The sequence below is a fragment of the Trachemys scripta genome, chromosome 9, assembly GCF_013100865.1.
Source record: "Trachemys scripta elegans isolate TJP31775 chromosome 9, CAS_Tse_1.0, whole genome shotgun sequence".
NCBI lineage: Eukaryota > Metazoa > Chordata > Testudines > Emydidae > Trachemys > Trachemys scripta.
The window spans coordinates 39707229-39721267 of NC_048306.1; the positions used below are offsets into that span (position 1 = coordinate 39707229).

The window sequence follows — 14039 nt, forward strand, 5'->3', positions numbered from 1 at the left end:
AACCTATCCTGAAAGATGATCCTTTACTCTCACAGATCTTGGGAGACAGACCTGTCCTCGCTTACAGACAACCCCCCAACCTAAAGCAAATACTCACCAGCAACCACACATCACTGAACAAAACCACTGACCCAGGAACCTATCCTTGTAACAAATCCCAGTGCCAATTCTGTCCACATATCTATTCAAGTGACATCATCATAGGACCTAACCACATCAGCCATACCATCAGGGGCTCGTTCACCTGCACATCTACCAATGTGATATATGCCATCATGTGCCAGCAATGCCCCTCTGCCATGTACATTGGCCAAACCGGACAGTCTCTCCGCAAAAGAATTAATGGACACAAATCTGACATCAGGAATCATAATACTCAAAAACCAGTGGGAGAACACTTTAACCTGTCTGGCCATTCAATGACAGACCTGCGGGTGGCTATATTACAACAGAAAAACTTCAAAAACAGACTCCAACGAGAGACTGCTGAGCTGGAATTGATATGCAAACTAGACACAATCAACTCAGGATTGAATAAGGACTGGGAATGGCTGAGCCATTACAAACATTGAATCTATCTCCCCTTGTAAGTATTCTCACACTTATCAAACTATCTGTACTGGGCTATCTTGATTATCACTTCAAAAGTTTTTTTTTTCTCTTACTTAATTGGCCTCTCAGAGTTGGTAAGACAACTCCCAACTGTTCATGCTCTCTGTATGTGTGTGTATATATATCTCCTCAATATTTATTCCACTCTGTATGCATCCGAAGAAGTGGGCTGTAGTCCACGAAAGTTTATGCTCTAATAAATTTGTTAGTCTCTAAGGTGCCACAAGTCATAGAGTCTGCTTTTAGATTGTGCATGAAAACTGGTAACACACAGGTGACAAGGTAACCCAAGGAGAATCCATCTTTGGGGCTCTTATGCCTTGGCTTTTCATTGTCTGGGATATTAGCAGAGTCTCCTTATGGAATCATAGCCTTGGCTTCTATCACTGCGTATCTGTGACTTGAAGGGTAGATCTACACTTGGAGCTGGTGAGGGTGGGAGGTGGTTCCCAGCTAGAGGAGACATACTTGCACTAGCTCTCATCAAGCTAGCATGCTAAAAATAGCAGAGTAACTGCGGTAGCATGGGGAGCGGTGGGAAGGGCTAACTACCCTGGGTACAAACCCACCTGGATCCTGTGTGTACATACTCAGGTGGCTAGCCCGAACTACTGTCTTTGCAACCACAACTACACTACTATTTTAGGGTGCTAGGTGTCATCAAGCTAGTGTGAGTATGTCTCCTTGAGAGGGGAATTATAACCCCCAGCCCCAAGTGGTTATCCTACACTAGCGAGTGGGTCACACAAGTGAACCCTTGTGAGGCTATCTCACTGCCACCTGATTTGTGTGGTATAGTCCAATGTACTTCCCAACGCCAGGGACTTTGTAATGTTTTCAACAGTTCTAAAGCATTGGCCAGAGAAAACGCCTCTGAGTGTTCCCTGTACAGTCTGTGTAGTGTGTCTGAGTCCAGCCCTGCGCCTGTTGAGGTCAGTGGTAATACTCAATGGCAGTAGAACTGGTCTATGTGTGTGATACCAAGTCACCAGCACAACTCCACCAAAGTCAGTCTGTAACTGAGTGGAGAATTTGGCTCTGTTTAATTCTATCACGTAGACATGGCTGCACAGCTCCCAAGCCCAGAAGCCCAGGAGGAGCTGTGCTAATGAGGGGAGAACAATAGGTAACCAGTAGTCTACCAGCCAGATTAATAAAGAGGTTTTATTAATGAGTTAAAATGACACATCAGCTGGAAAAATTTAATTGCTATCACATGGCAGGCACATATCATGGTTATCACCAGGGTGGATATAGATGCTGGAAGTGGTGCAGTTTTTCTATACCATGTAATGTTTAAACATTATCAGGCATTCAATCTGAAAAAAATCATAAAATCACAAAAAGGGCCGTAACTCGAAGTAACACAGTATAATTTTGACCAAAATTGGCAGCAACCTTCTAAATATAATTCCTAATGTAACTATGTGTTTTGGAAAGTTTGGGAAATATTTAACCCCGGCGATATATTTTATGCATTTTCCCATATTTTTTTGCCTTTCATCAAAGCAAAAGTCTGTAGTCACACGACAGTCTGAGCTCGTTTATACCACGTAATACATTAAAATATTTGTCATTATCTGTAGAATGGACTGATCTGAGAAAAAGTTTTTCGGTCTGCTACTTTGGTTTATGAGTATTGGTTACTTTCCAATGATTACTGCACTGGCAACTGATGTTAATAGAGCGTATTGCAATCTGAAATATTTTCAGGTCATGTTCCACTCTCTGGGCCAAGACTGGACCTATGTAATGTATGATGAAGCAATCTACTGCAAAGCACAGTTGATTAAATGGAGGAATCAAAACAAATTTGACACTCATCACCTTGAGATGGGAGTCGTGCATCATGCAATGAATTTCATGGGTGATATATAGGCAGTGTGATGCAGGAAAGCGGGTTTGAAGACATCCTTGGGGAAGCCAACATGATGGTGCTTCCATCATCAGCCATGCTCTAAGAGAAAAAGGATGTAACTGTGGTGTTAGAATCCACAAACTTATGAATGAGGCAATGAATTGCTTGAAATGGATGGCACTTGGCGATTCCAGGAACAATGATGGTCTCCCAAATGATCAGAAGAGATGCATCATGGAGAAAGCTCAAACATGCATTGAAGCATTTGAAGATATGGAGAAGGCACACAAAGAAAACAAAGTGGTAGACTTCCCAATCACTCCAACAGCTCATGGACACTTGTGTTACCCAAGGAAAAATCTGTTCAGAGACATTTCTTTTCTGGGAAAACTATGTAACAGATTTCTCCCAACTACTGATGGATTACATTGCAGCAAAGAGAGATGATTACAAGTCCATGGGGCTTGAGACATTTGCAGAAATGATTCCAGTTGACTTCCAGTGTGGTCATGCTAGATGAGACTATGTAAATGTAGCAGAAGCCAGATATATATCATGCTGTAGTTCATAGGGAGCAGTATACTGGACTGCCAGACCCTTCAGGGGTGTATGGCATGACCTGGCCATCAGGCAACCTCTCAACAAGGACTGTGGGAATCATCAGCCTCTTTGCACAAAAGGTAAGGCTCTGACCAAATATTAGGTGACTGCACATTTTAAGGCAGCTGTAACAGCTATGACAAATGTGTGGAATTCAGCCTTCAGCAACAGATCTCCACAAAGAAGCTATCAAAAAGCACATGACTGCTGATGAAATTGCTGACCAAGATGTTATTAAAAGTTGTGACTGAAAGAATGACAAATCCTTTTAGCATTGAACCTGGAACAAACCCATACAACAGACAGCTACTTGTGAACATTGCAATATCTCCTATGACCCCATCTGAAACTGCAGAAAGTTTGCACATGGCAAGAGAGAACAGCACACAAGAAAAGCAGTTTGTGACTAGTAGGCTGTGAGGAGGTGAGGTAGACCTCTTTGATCTCATAAAAAATCATAATTTCAAATCATTAGATCCTCCTGGAATCTCCCATCGCTTCGACAGATGAGGGTTTAGCTAATGTTGATTTGAGTTCTGGGTTTATTTGTTTTTAGGGTTTCTCACATGGGAAGTGAGTCCAATCATGAATTTGCAAATGCAGTTGCATGTCTTGCAAATGCAGTCATTGTTGGGGAGAGGGTTTGAGGTGTTGGCCTTATGATGTGCGCTCTACTCCTGCAGAGACCTCATGGTACAGACCTCTCCATCTGGGTCTGTCCAGTGCAAGAGTTCCCAGGTTCTAATATCTACCTTGCATGCTCTGAGGTTGGCCTTCAAGGTGTCTTTCTATTTGAGGATAGGTTAAGCTCAGTTGGCTGTTGAGCACTGCTTTCAGTGTAAGGAAAACCTCCATGCAGATCATATGTCCCACCCAGCAAAGCTGAGCCCTGATGAGAACACTCTTCATTTCAGGGATCTGGCACCTCTCAAGGACTTCAGTGTTGTGGATCCTGTCCTGCCACTTGATATAGCAGCTGGAGCTTAGGGAGCGAAGGTGGAAACTCTCCAGCTGTTTGATGTAGCATTGGTAGAGCATCCATGTCTCACAGCCATAGAGGAGTGAGGTGAGTACAACAGTGTGATGAATTTTTATCTTGATTCTGAGGTAGACTCCATGCTTCCTCCAGAGCCTGTAGATGAGTCTGCCAGATGTCAAGTGTGGCATTGCTGGAAAGTGTACTACCCAGGTAGCAGAATTTCATGACCGAGCTGAAGGGTGTGTTCTCAATTCTGTCGTTGGGATCATGGTGCTCATGATGCTGGTGGTCTGGTGCATGACCTCCATCTTTTTCAGGCTCATTGTGAAACCGAAGCATTTCGAGCCATAGGCAAAGCAGTCCACAATAAGCTGAATGTCCTGAGTGCATATACAATGAGGGCACAGTCGTCAGCAAACAGGAGTTCTCTCAATAGCTGTTCAATTACCTTGGTGCGGGCCCTAAGTCACTGTCGATTGACTAGACCTCCATCCAAGCTAAACTGGATGTGTGCACCTCTGTCGAAGACCTGCAGTGCGAACAAGAGCTTGGCTGAGAAGACAATGGCAAACAGGACTAAAGCCATTATGCATCCTTGTTTGGTGCCATTGATAGGGAACACTTCTTATGAATCATCACACTCCCCATCACCCTGGCCATCATGCTATCGTGAACAGAGCGGATGACATCAATCATCTTCTCTGGGCAACCAAATTTATGAAGGAGTTTACATAAGCCCTTGCAATTCACTGTGTTGAAGGGTTTGGTCAGGTCAACAAACACCATGTACAAGTCCTTGTTCTGTCCACCAGCCTTCTCTTGTACTTGTCGGGATGCAAAAATCATGTCCATGGTTCCATGGCCAGCACAAAAGCCACACTGTGACTCTGGATACACCGAGTTCACTAGGTGGGAGACAAACCTGTTGAGGACAACCTGTGCAAGATCTTCCCTGCTATAGACAGCAATGAGATTCCACGATGGTTGTCACAGCTAGATATGATTCTCTTCCTTTTCTATAAATGGAGTATGAAAGCATCCTGATATTCCTGGGGCACAGTGCCTTGTTCCCATACAGTCTTGGAAGGGATGGTGAGTTTCCTGATCAGGTGGGCACCTCCACATTTGTATGCTTCAGGTGGAATATCATGGGGGTTGAAGATTTGCCCATGGACAGCTGCTTGATGGCCTTAGTAACTTCGTCTAAAGAAAGCTCCACAGACAACTCCTCCAGGACTGGATGCTGTGGGAGTGAGTCAATGATTTCATTGGACATAGTGGATAACGGCTCAGGACACTGTCAAAGTACTCCACCCAGCGAGAGAGAATATTGTTTTTGTGAGCAGCTGCTTATCATCTGCTATAAGGACAGGGGCTGTGCCACTGGATAGTGGGCCATACACAACATGGAGACTTACGTAGAATCATACTTGTCAACCACTTCCTGCATTTCTGCAGCCTTCTGCTCCCACTAGTGATTCTTCAGTAGCCTTAATTGGGTTTGTCATGTATGTTTGCTCTGGTGGTGTACTGGGACATTTCAGCAACCAGCCAGGTGTCCAGACACTGCCAATTATTGGGATGGACTATCAGTGATTCTGCTTGTTGCATTTAGCCATTTATTAGGACTTTGCAGGAACTTAGCATAACTAAGGCAAGCCAGGGTGGGGGTGGGGTACAGGTATCACATGAAGTGGGATTGACTCTACACCTCTCTGATACGCTGGGGTATGCGTCTCTGAAAAACAGGAAGTTTGGCTATATTTCAGGACTGTTGTTATGGGGAAATATGACTGCCAGATTTACTGCTTGGAAATTGCTTGATTAACAATAATTTTTTTAGTGACATGTTTTTGTAACACTTGCTTTTGGCCCAGTGACTGATTTTGTTTGGTCAGCAATAGAACTTTTTTTTTTATTGATATGTCTCGGTAACTTTTTGAGTATAAGAAGGGAATTGTGGGTCTGGGCCAAGTGGATCGCTTCGTGGGTACATTGAGATCTCCAGCCACAGAGGGAAGACCAGCCTCTGGAAATCTGCAGCTGAATCACCTGCATAGTGCTCCAAACTCCTAGGGGATAATTATCAGTTTGGGGTGCTCTATAACCTATTGTGTTTATATGTGCTTGAGATTAAACAAAGCAGTGACTTCAAGTAAAGGCATTTTAGGCAGAGTGCTGGCTTTAAGTGAAAGCACCTGGTTTTGATTTGTTTTTGTCAGCCATATAGCAGGCAGAAGCACTGCATCTCCCTTGGTCTGTCCTGATACCGCCTTGCGGAGAGTAAAGTTACCTAGAGCTTTGGGTTTGGGGAGGGTGTCTGCTTCCCCAGCTGCCTTGTGTGGAGTTAGGCAGCTTGGAGCATACCTACCAACCAGATCCAGACCCACAAGGAAGTGAGGCAGGGCAATGCCCATTTGCCCTGGTTGGGGAGTTGTGCTGGTGCTTCAGCATGAGATTAGGCCTCTGGTGCCTGGACTGAGGTAGAGGTACATGTACTCAGAGGCACCAAGGGAACTTTTAGAGCAAAAACTTAGGTGCCAAGTGAGTTAGGAACCTACAGGGTTGGGTGGCAGCTGAGGGGGGATTTTGTGGCTCACAGAGGTGCCTAAAATGGGATTTAGGTGCCCAGGTCCCTTTGTGGATCTGGCTTTGTGTGCCTATAGTGTGGACTGAACATTCTTAGATTCCTCTGACTTCGGTGTTGTGGGCCTGTGGCATGTACTGAGCACACTCATTCTCAGTTCACTCCCCAGCTCAGCATTGCATGCCTGCTGCATCAGCAAGGTCTGTACTGCCACCTAAAACTCTGCTGGCATGCCCTGGGTAGTTTGCCCCATTGTAAACTACAAAGGTCAGAGGTAAGGGGAGGCTCTTGACATCCAAGATCCCTAAAATTGTACCCCAGATGTTATTCTGGGTCCTCATCTGGCATGCCTGCTCTCAAGCCAGTCTGGCTCCGCATTTGCATTTTAGAACATTTTAAAATTAAACCCAGCTCATTTGCTGGAAAAGGAAGGGCGCTGAATCTCAGGAACCTCATGACCATGACCGCAAATGGTACCCAAGGCCTTCTCCTAGCAAATTTCCATGCCAATGTGACTTGTCTATGAACTTTAGAGCACTTTGAAAGTTTACTTTTGAACAGAAATGCTACCGCAGCCTTCTGGTTTCTCTTGCGCCTGTTGACATTCCAGGTTTTGCTCACAGCAGCATCACTTTGTAGAACCAAAGTGAAAATGTAATAGAGTTTGTATGATTGGGTTTTGGAGCTGTGTGTTGGTCAGCTCAGGGGAAGGCTAGTGAGATGTGTTCTATGTGAATACTGCTCATTTCCTCCGCAGCTTTGTGCAAAAATCTTTCTTTCCCATCCCAAGAACAAGTGTGAAATATCAGCGGTGGTGTGTCTGTAACCTAACTGCATGCTGTCATTTATAAGCCTGCTTCTATTACCTACAGTGTGAGCACTTTTGAGAACGAAGAGCAGAAACACTCAGACATGGTCACATGTGAAAGATGATACATCAATGTAGAAGGTAGCTATGTCTCCGCCTGTTGATGGCTTTACAAAGTAGGACCATGCCTTTGAATTTATGGCATGGACAGCACTGACCTAACCAGGCAGTTAATGAAGAACACAGTAGTCGCTGAATTAAGTAGTCCTTGCTCAGTATCACTAGAGAGATTTGAAGGTAGGTAACTGCAGTCCAACCCAACTGCAGCTTTTCCAGGGTCAGCAGCCTATGTCTCACTGGTATCTTGCTTGTTTTTTACCAGAGTACATCTCTGGATAATATGTGCTACATGTTGTTTGCTAAGAAGAACAAAACAAGGGAGAAACTGCCTCCAACAATGGCCTCCTTCAGGCAGCATCTGAAATGTGCAAACTATCAGCCCTACAATATGAAATCATGCAGCAGTTCGGTATCTTCAAACGTCCCTGTCAACAACAGATGGGTGATAACATGGGACATCTTGTTCCTAAAATGATGGTGCTGCCACCTGCTCCAGAAGCCATCCTCACCTTTGTGGAGTGTAGCTGTGAGAGTATCTGTGCAACAAGGAGATGCAAATGCCACAGGGAAGATACGGTGTTATGCGATGCATGCAGCTGTGACAGTGATGAGTGTAGCAACAGAGTATCAAACACATCAGAAAGGTTCTGAGGGGAAAATAGAAGTGTTTCAACTATCTCCAAATTACTGTGACTATTTTATGAGTAAATATAGCTCAAAGGGGTGTTGATTAGACATTCAGTAGTTTATAGTTATATAGAGAGGTTACATAAGAGTACATGATTATACTTCGTTATTCACATGGTATATTCATACAAGACAGTCTACAGACGTTCTTTTAAGAATCATTGCTGTTATATAAGTAGTTTACATAGATTGTCATTGTATTCAGTGATGGTAAGAAGATAATTACAGTTGTACTAAGTTGCTTTAGACTTACGTCTCCAGCCAAGCAGATAACATCAAAAATATGTTTTGTAATTAGGGGGTAGGGGTCTTATTATTTGCATAACTTCATAAAAATAGCAGACAGAAAAACTCTTAACTTAGTCCATTCTACAAATGATGACAAATGTTTTGATGTATTACATGGTACAAACAAGTTCAGACTATCATGTGATTACAGATTTTTGCTTTAACTGAAGGCAAAGTAGTACAGCAAAATGCATAAAATATATCATGTGGGCTAAATATTTCCCCAAACAGTACTACTTTGAGTATATAATTACATTATGAATTGTATTTAGAAGGTTTCTGCCAATTTTGGCCAAAATTAGGCTGTTTTTATGAGTTATGGCCCTTTTTGTGAGTTTGATTTCTTTGGATTAGATGCCTGATAACATTTAAACATTTTGTGATACAGAAAAGCTGCACCACTTCCAGCATCTACATCCATGATATGTGCCTAACATATAGCAATGAAATTTTTCTAGCTGATGGGTTACGCCTTAGTGCCCAAAATGGGTCTGGGCTAGTAGATTACAGGCTCTGGACAGTGGAGGACCAATAGTGAGATTCTTGTCTAAGCCTGTGATGAGTGTAAAATTCCTGGAGAAAACAATGGTGAATTTCTAGTAGTAGCAAATTAAGCTATGGTTCACCAAGGGCCGAACTTCTGTAACTCCATTGACATCAATGAATTGACACCCACAATGAATTTGGCCTGTGCAGTTAGAGCCCAATCCCAAGCCTAGTGAGTCAATGGATGTCTTTCCCTTTACTTTAATGGGGGTTGGATCAAATGCTTAAATATTTCATACGGGGGATCCTGTAGCCTATTCACAGGGAGCAAATGTGGAGGTTGCCATCTCTGAAGATAGCTCCTGTGGTCAATAGTGTGAACTCAGCTAGAATGCTGCACAGTACAGAGGGTTCTGGAGCAGGCAGTCTTCATACTCCTGCTTCTCCAGTTATCCTTCCTTCTATCTCTTCCACCCTGCTGAAGTTGCACAAGATATAAGTGGGAGTAGATTTTAACTTAATATATTTTCCTATTGTGTTTGCACTGGCATCTGGGATATGATTTAGCAGATTTTTCAAATACCACTGAAAGTAATGTAGGCTCTCTAATGTAGGCTGACTCTGGCTTTAAATACATTTGGGATTATTTTTATCAAATACAACAGGGCTATAGAGAGAATACATTACTTTTGACATCCTGAATCTCAGCATCCCATGGGGAGAGCCCCCTCCTGGGTAAATCCAGTTGTGGAAACCTGCCTTTGGAACGTATTTTACTGTAACAGTGCTTTTCCCAGCCCTGCTAAATGCCCTGTTTATTGCCATTTATTCCTTTGGATGCTTAGAACGTAACTGATCTCTACCTCTATTAAAACCAACGTTAAACTCCCCAACCCGCTCCCTGCTTCTTTTTATGGGGGTGGGGGTGTGGCATTGCAGAGATTGTGAGAGCATCCAACTAGTCCTGTCCAATGATGATGGTCTCTCCAGTGTCAGAGGAGACCTCACAGGCCTGATGCTGTTATTAACAATCCAGGTGAAAGAAAATGAGTGTGGGGAGGGGAAGAAAATACAAGATGCACATCATACTGCATAATCCAAATAGAGTTAAGAGCCTTGAAATGGGATCAGAAGAGCTAGAGGTGGTGAAGACCTGTTAGATCTCTAAACTCTATCTCCTGCTAGTGGTACCCCCTGCCTCCCCATATATAAGAACATAAGAGTGGCCATGCTGGGTCAGACCAAAGGTCCATCTAGCCCAGTATCCTGTCTTCTGACAGTGGCCAATGCCAGGTGCCCCAGAGGGAATGAACAGACAGGTTATCATCAAGTGATCCATCCCCTCTCGCCCATTCCAGCTTTCGGCACACAGAGGCTAGGGATACCATCCCTATATAATGGAGACCTCATCGGACAATAAATGGAGATTATTCTTGATCCTAACCAAAGAGTCAAAATATGCTTTATACCCACTTAAAGAGCCACCCAGAGATGGTGAGCAAACATAGACAATGAGCAGGGTCCTCACCTTTCCGCTTGCCTTGCACTCCTGTGTGCGCACACCTGCATGCATCTGAGCCTCAAACCTTTACCAGAGCCCACTGTCAGACTGACACCCCACTAGATAAAAAGTAGTAGCTCTACCAAGTGCACCAAAGAGATCTTCCCCCCGATAGCACTGTGCTCTCGGGAAGTCGCTGTTAGATACACAACTCACCCCTGTGGCAGGAGAGCCATGGCTGGCGGAGTGGTGCAACCTGCTAAAGTGATCTAACACTTCTGTGTGTGTGTCTGTCATTGTCACTGGCTTGGAGGAGAACAAGTGCCAGGGTTTTTCTCAGGCTAATGTGCAGAGACCCATGATGCGCTGCAGATTCTCCGCTAGACAGAACTGCAGTCCCAGCTCTCTCTTGCTCTCGGGCCTGTGTCAAGAACATTACAAATGAGGTGACCTCGCATCTAGGATGCTGGGTAACATTTTCAAAAGTACCTAAGTCCCAGAGCCTCAAAGGTACTTAGGCACCCATTGAAATATGTGGAATTTAGGTGCCTAAATACCGTTGAGGATCTGCACGCACATGGCCCAGCAGTCTAAGTCCCACGAATTTTCACTAGCCCTGCTGAGTCACTTAGACATTTTGGAAAATGGCCCTTGCCAGCTAGCTGCACACACCTCTGCTGAGACAACAAGCGCCGGAGGTACAGTACAGCCTTACCCAGAGAAGTCCTGGCCGGTGTGGAGTCTCTCTTGATCCAGAAGGAAACCCAGGACAAAACTACGGTCAGGATGCATGGGATATAGGTCTGAATGGCAAAATAGCCCATCCGCCTGCTCAGATCAAAGGAAACCGTCATGACCATATAGTCCCCTAGGAGAAGGCCAAAAACAGGCAGACAAGTCAGCATAGTAGGAGGTGGAGATGGTTAATCACCCTTTTATTCCTATTATCTATCATACTTAGTCCCCAGGACCATACTATCTGAGCCCCTCACAAGTTTTAATGTATTTAGCTACACAACACCCTGGTGAGGTAGAAAAACACTACCCCACATGGGGCAACTGGAGGCACAAAGTGACTTGCCCAAGGACATGCACAAAGTCTGTAGCAGAGCAGGGAGTAGAAACCAGTTTTTCCTGTGTCACAGGCTAGAACCCTAACCACTGGGCAATGCTTCCTCATTACCCTTTGGGGAACAAACTCCCCTTCATGAAGAACTTCATTGCCTTTTTCTTCCTACATGACATTGAGGGTGGAGGCCCATGAGACCTTTGAATTCCTGTGGCAAGTTTGTGGCTTGCCTCCATAGTTGACCATTTGAACATGAACAAATAGAGGGCCTGAAGGTGCCATTGACTGCTTTACGAAAGAGCCAGGCCCTCAAAGCCTGATGCTGATTGGTGTCATTTGAGGTACAATTCACTCTCTCACCACCACGGCCAGCTATGAATGTCTACATGCAAAATTTCTACCTTAACACAAAAGAGGCCGAGAGGATCACAGCACTGTCACCTGCACCTCCATTTACTTGCCTCTCCTCCTTTGCTTTGACACTACACCCTTGTGTGCACGTGTGCATCCAAACACAGCCCTAGGCACTCACTATAGTGAAGTCTAGGAAGCAAGGAGAAGCTACACCTAGGCAGGGCTGCAGTGACAATGGGAGAGGTGGGATCCATTCAACATCTCTCTGCCATTAGAAGTATGGCTTCTAACTCAGTCAGCCCGTCATTTTACTCCTTAGTCAATATTGCTTACTGACAGATACTAGCCCCTTCTGTCACCCTCCATAAAGCAGCAACTAATTTGCAGACATCTTTACATACTGGTCCACCCATCAGCGCACTGATCATCGATTCCTAGCTCTGCAGCAGAAGAGTTTCTTCTCCTTCAAATCTCTCCTGAAAATCCGCTTCTCCCAGGGAGCCTGCCCAGCAGCCAAGTCCATGTCTTCTCCTTCCTGAGCTTTGGCCCCATGTCTCTGTGTGGGGCAGAGGAGGTTTTGGGGGGTGAGGGGAAGAGCCAGCCCCTCCCACTGAGGGAGAGAAGAGGCTGTGGGAGTGAGGGGAGCAGCGCCAGTCCCTTCCAGTAAGGGCCAGGAGGAGCAAGAGGGGAAGAGCAACTCCCTCCCAACACAGGGCAGAGAGGGACTCTGGGGGTGAGAGGAGTAAGATGGGCATTTGAGCCGAGGAGGAAAGTGGCTAAGAACATAAGAACCGCCATACTGGGTCAGCCAATGGCCCATCTAGTCCAGTACCAGAGCATCAAGGGGCAGGCACAGAGAGAGATCCACTCCATCATCCCCTCCCAGCTTCAGGCAGTGAGCGCATTGCCCTGAGTCTGGGGCTGCATCCCTGCCCAGCCTGACTAATAGCCACTGATGGCCCTATCCTCCATGGACTTGTCTAGTTGTTTTTTGAACCCAGTTATACCTTTGGCCTTCACAACATTTCCTGGCAAGGGAGTGCAACCCATGTAATTTAGGGCTTAGTTTCCTCTGTCTGATGTGATTTACTAGCTGGCCAGCATCCTTCTTGCTATTTCTGTAGCCAGCAGCCTGTCCGCTACAATTCTCAGATACATCCCACACGTGTCTATCAGTGCCATTGTGGGATATGCACGGCCCACTTCTGGCAGCTGGCATGGAGCTGATCCGACTGATCTGTGCATGCAGCACCTGCCTGGAGGGCCCGTGCTCTGTTCTCATTGGATGGGCTGCTACAGCCTTTGTCTGTCTGTCTCTACCTCTCAGCCTCTCTCCTGCTTTAATCCCTTTGCCCTCACTGCCAAGCTGCTAACTTTGGCATTTGAGCTTTTTAAACCAAGAGGTGTTGGCATAAATCTGCGCTTTTTGATGGTTTAACATATGTGCCTGGTTCCCCAGCCAGCTGCTTTCACCGGGAAAGGAGATGGGGAAAAGTGGTTTGTTTTGATGGGTCAGTTTCCCTTGCCATGGTGCAGAGTTATGGTGCCAGGGGGCAGGTTTCACATCTGTAAGAATGAGAGATGTGGCAGTGCCTGTCCGTATTTCCCTGCGACGGATTCTTCGCTCCTACTTCCCCAAAGGGCTGATCCTGGAGAAACCCTTTGCTCCTGATGGGAGAAGGCAATTCTCTCTCCATGTGCTGTTCAATCCTGGCTCCCATGGGTGCTGTTACTATCCTGGAGTTTGAAGTGCTCCATTTCCAGTGCTACCTCCTAGAGCACTCCCCATGCGTATACAGACCTGGGTTTCCTCCATACGGCTGCACCTCAGTTCTTAGGGTCCAAGCCTGAGGGCTTGCTGTCTTGTGTGGATCAGCCCCACTCCCACTGCTCCCCTTTGCAGTGCTGTTTTCCTTTCATCGGCAAGGCCCTGCCCTCTTCTGGCACAAGGGCAGGGGGATTTGCTCTCCATGCTGTCCCTCTCCCCGGCTTCCCCTCCCGTCACATCACGCCAGCAATCCTACAGCAACCATGTGCTACCAACACAGCGTATACTGGGGAGTCAGCTGAGTCCCTCCCTATCACATCAC

At 45.6% G+C, this 14039-nt stretch overlaps 1 protein-coding gene across 3 annotated transcripts in view; it reads right to left on the bottom strand.

Moving 5' to 3' along the window:
• Window positions 1-14039, bottom strand: part of LOC117883167 (gamma-aminobutyric acid receptor subunit gamma-4) — a 120923-nt gene that overhangs the window by 9108 nt on the left and 97776 nt on the right. For all 3 annotated transcript variants that reach the window (XM_034782226.1, XM_034782227.1, XM_034782225.1), the window contains one exon: window positions 11242-11394. In XM_034782226.1, coding sequence (XP_034638117.1) covers window positions 11242-11394 — 153 coding nt within the window. The remainder of the gene's footprint in view (window positions 1-11241; window positions 11395-14039) is intronic.